General features: G+C 39.5%; 1 protein-coding gene across 1 annotated transcript; it reads left to right on the top strand.

Moving 5' to 3' along the window:
* Positions 1 to 819: 819 nt before the first annotated feature.
* LOC100357372 (olfactory receptor 4C3D) lies at positions 820 to 1,728 on the top strand. Its single transcript, XM_002709108.3, has one exon. It carries the CDS (start codon positions 820 to 822, stop codon positions 1,726 to 1,728), a length of 909 nt encoding a protein of 302 aa, XP_002709154.3.
* Positions 1,729 to 3,782: the final 2,054 nt, after the last annotated feature.

Genomic DNA, 3,782 nt, shown 5'->3' with positions numbered 1-3,782 from the left:
TATACAGACTTCTAACACTGGCTTCATTCAGAATAGAAGTAGGACCAGAAGAAATAGAAGGGTGGACCAGATGTGGTATTAAGGATCCTGTTGGCTCTGATGGTCAGCCATGTGAGGATGTGATAAAAATTCTGGTAAGAAGTTATCTACTTCCTTATATCCATTTAGTGTAATTTTTCAATTTTATTTTTGTTTTTAGCTTTTGTTCATTTGTCAAATACTCCTTAGACACTGTTCTAGGTCAGATGATATAGACATTGAATACATGGAATTCCTGCTTCCAGGATAGTACAAGACACTTTCAGGATACATCCAAGTATGGGGCATGAGGGTAGAGCAATATTTATACAGTGTGGTGTGCAAAGAGCAAGAATGGATAGTAAAGGATATTAAAAATGGATATAAAGAAGGCCTTACAATATAACCTAGGGTTGGGAAGATATCATCTTCTTTGATGAAAGGATGTCTGAGCCTAGTTTTGATGGTTGTATAAGAGCAAGCCAGAGGAATTGGCAACAATTGTGTTAAAAAAAGGAATAGCATGTCTAAGGCAAAGAGCTGTGAGTGAGCATGACTTGATCAGGGAGTTAGAGCAGTTTGGTAGTGGAGAGGAAGGGAGTTGAAGAAGAACACAGATGAGTCAGTAGGGTACAGGAACCTGTAATGAAATTAAGATGCTTAGATTTTTTTTCCTGAAGGTAAGGGGAAGCCTTTGGAGGGTTATTTACATTCCACACACGCTAATTTCTTGAAATTGTTTGAAAGAGGTAATAGCAACATTTTTTGGTAAATCTCTTTCCACCCAAGTCTTCAGGATTCATGGATGATCCACGAAACATCACAGAATTCTTCATGCTGGGACTCTCACAAAATCCCGATGTGCAGAGAGTTTTGTTTGTGCTCTTTTTTATTGTCTACCTTGTTTCTGTTGGGGGAAATATCCTTATTATTATCACAATTATCTTCAGCCCCTCTTTGGGCTCCCCTATGTACTTCTTCCTCTCATATCTATCCTTTATTGATACTTGCTATTCCTCATGTATGACTCCCAAACTCATAGCTGACTCCTTATATGAGGGGAGAACTATTTCATTTGAGGGATGCATGGCTCAATTTTTTGTTGCTCATTTATTGGGAGGAACTGAGATCATCCTGCTCACGGTGATGGCCTATGACCGCTATGTGGCCATCTGCAAGCCACTGCACTACACAGCCATCATGACCAGGCATCTCTGTGCCATGCTGGTGGGGGTGGCTTGGCTGGGGGGCTTCCTGCACTCCCTGATTCAGCTCCTCCTGGTCCTTCAGTTGCCCTTCTGTGGACCCAACGTGATTGATCACTTTGTGTGTGACTTGTACCCTTTGCTGGAACTCGCCTGCACCAACACGTTCGTCATTGGTCTGCTGGTGGTGGCCAACAGTGGTGTGATCTGCCTGTTGAACTTCCTCATGCTGGCTGCCTCCTACATTGTCATCCTGCGCTCCTTGAGGTCGCATAGTGCAGAGGGTCGCCGGAAAGCCCTCTCCACCTGTGGGGCTCACTTCACTGTTGTTGCCTTGTTCTTTGTCCCTTGTATATTCATATATATGCGGCCATCATCCACTTTGTCCATAGACAAAATAGTGGCTGTGTTTTACTGTATTTTGACACCTATGTTCAACCCTCTGATTTATACCCTGAGAAACGTAGAGGTGAAAAATGCCATGAAAAATCTCTGCAAAAAATGAACCATTGTGGATGGAAGTCAGAAATAAATTTGAGAAGGAAATAACCAGTCTCTGGGAGTGAAAATTTGTATTGCCATGATGAGAGCTGAGACATCACTAAAAATTTCGGAATAAAATTAATTTGGATTTTGCATTTATGTCTAATCTTTCCATGACCCATATTATTAACTAGAAAATAATTATATACCATTTCAATTTCTTCTTGACAGTTTACTCTAAACTCCAGGGCATTGAAGCAGATCCCCTCTCTTCATTTTTGCTTGAGATACAGTATTATTTGGCCTGTGTGTACTGCCCATCTATTAGAATCTCCTTGACGTGTCAGTAATCTGGTTTTTCAACTCTGGACTTCCGGGAAGCAGAATATTGGTCATAGCAGTCACTGGTGATAGGTGATGATCACCTAGCTCTGATTTCTTTTTTCAATAATATCAGGGGAATCTACAGTTGGGGACACTGAGAATACAGCCAATGAGATTAGGAATGACTAAACTCAGATCATGGAAATGTATAGAATGGTTTATACTAAAATTAACATTAGCATGATTACATATAATAAGGTATACTTTCTATAAAGAGTTGAAATAATTGTATAAACATGGAAACACGAACACACACAAATAATTGAACACTAATTTTGTGTTAGATATTATGCTAAATACTTTTAAAAACAAGTTCACATTTTTTCATCACAAGAAGTTGGTACGATTTTCCTTTTAAAAATGAAGAAACGGGCAGATGCTTTTGGCTAGTGGTTAAGACGTCTGCATCCCACATCAGGGTGCCTGGTTTTGATACCGGCTTCCTCCCAATACACACCATAGGAAGCAGCAGCTGGTGGCTCATGCAGTTCAGTTTCTGCCAGTCACATAGGAGACCTGGATTGAATGCCCAAGCTCCTGGCTTTGGCCTGGTTTAGCCTCAGGTATTGCAAGCATTTGGGGAGTAAACAGCAGATGAGAATTCCCTTGTCTGTCTGTCTTTATTCTCTGTCTACATTTGAAACAAATACAAATTTGAAAAATTATCTCATTGTGGTTCTGATTTGCATTTCCCTGATGGCTAGTGTTTAAGCATTTTTCCATATATTTGTTGGTCCTTTGTATTTGTTTTTTTCAGAAGTGTGAAATGACTGTTTGCTCCTTTCTTAACCAGATTGGTTGCTCTTTTTTGTTGAGTTTTTTGAGTTGCTGATATATTCTGGATACGAATCCTTTGTTGGATAAGCAGCTTACAGATATTTTCTTCCATTCTTTCCAATGTCTCTTCACTCTGTTGGTTGTTCTTTTGCTGTGCAGAAGCTTCTGTGTTTGATATAAACCATCATCAGATGAATAGATAAAGAAAAGCATGGAATACATATATATATATATGAATATTGTTTAGATATAAAAAAGAATGAAATCATCATTTGCAATGAAATATTTGGAACTGGCATTAGCATGTTGAGTGAAAAAAGTCAGACACAGAAAGACAAATATTGCCTTTCTCTTTTATATGTGGTAGCTAAAGTAAAAACAATAACAACAACAACAAACAACCCCTCAATCCAAACACAGAATGGGAGTAATAAAATGAGATTGGGTTAAAAAAATAGGGGAATTTGGGTGTAGTTTATTAATTGTGACAAAGATATTAATATAAAATGCTAATAGAGGAAATGGGATGATGTGCATCTGGGAAGTTTTTGTATTTATACCCCGCAATTTTTGTTCTGTAAGCTTTTGAAACAAAATGTAAAAAAAGGAGGAATAAAAAATAAAATTAAAAGAAGAAACTGGGGGAGGGGCAGTGCTGTGGCATGGTAGGCTAAACCTCTGCCTGTGGTGCAGGCATCCAAAATTGGCACCGGTTTGTGTCCCGGCTGCTCTTCTTCTGATCCAGCTCTCTGCTATGGCCTTGGAAAGCAGTGGAAGATGGCCTAAGTACTTGGGCCCCTGTACCTGCGTGGGAGATCCAGAAGAAGCTCCTTGTTCACGGGTCATCAAAGAAGGAGGTAACTTTCTCTGAAGGGAGGAGAGAACTTCCACTTTGACCATGGCCTTGTCTAAAAA

The sequence above is a fragment of the Oryctolagus cuniculus genome, chromosome 1, assembly GCF_051225735.1.
Source record: "Oryctolagus cuniculus isolate XC-2025 breed Fujian yellow rabbit chromosome 1, ASM5122573v1, whole genome shotgun sequence".
Taxonomy (NCBI): domain Eukaryota; kingdom Metazoa; phylum Chordata; class Mammalia; order Lagomorpha; family Leporidae; genus Oryctolagus; species Oryctolagus cuniculus.
Note: the sequence above shows the minus strand (reverse complement) of the source record. Positions and strands in the feature narration are given on the sequence as shown.

Excerpts from the sequence above, each read along its gene's own strand:
- LOC100357372 (XM_002709108.3), top strand. The coding sequence starts at position 820 with ATGGATGATCCACGAAACATCACAGAATTCTTCATGCTGGGACTCTCA.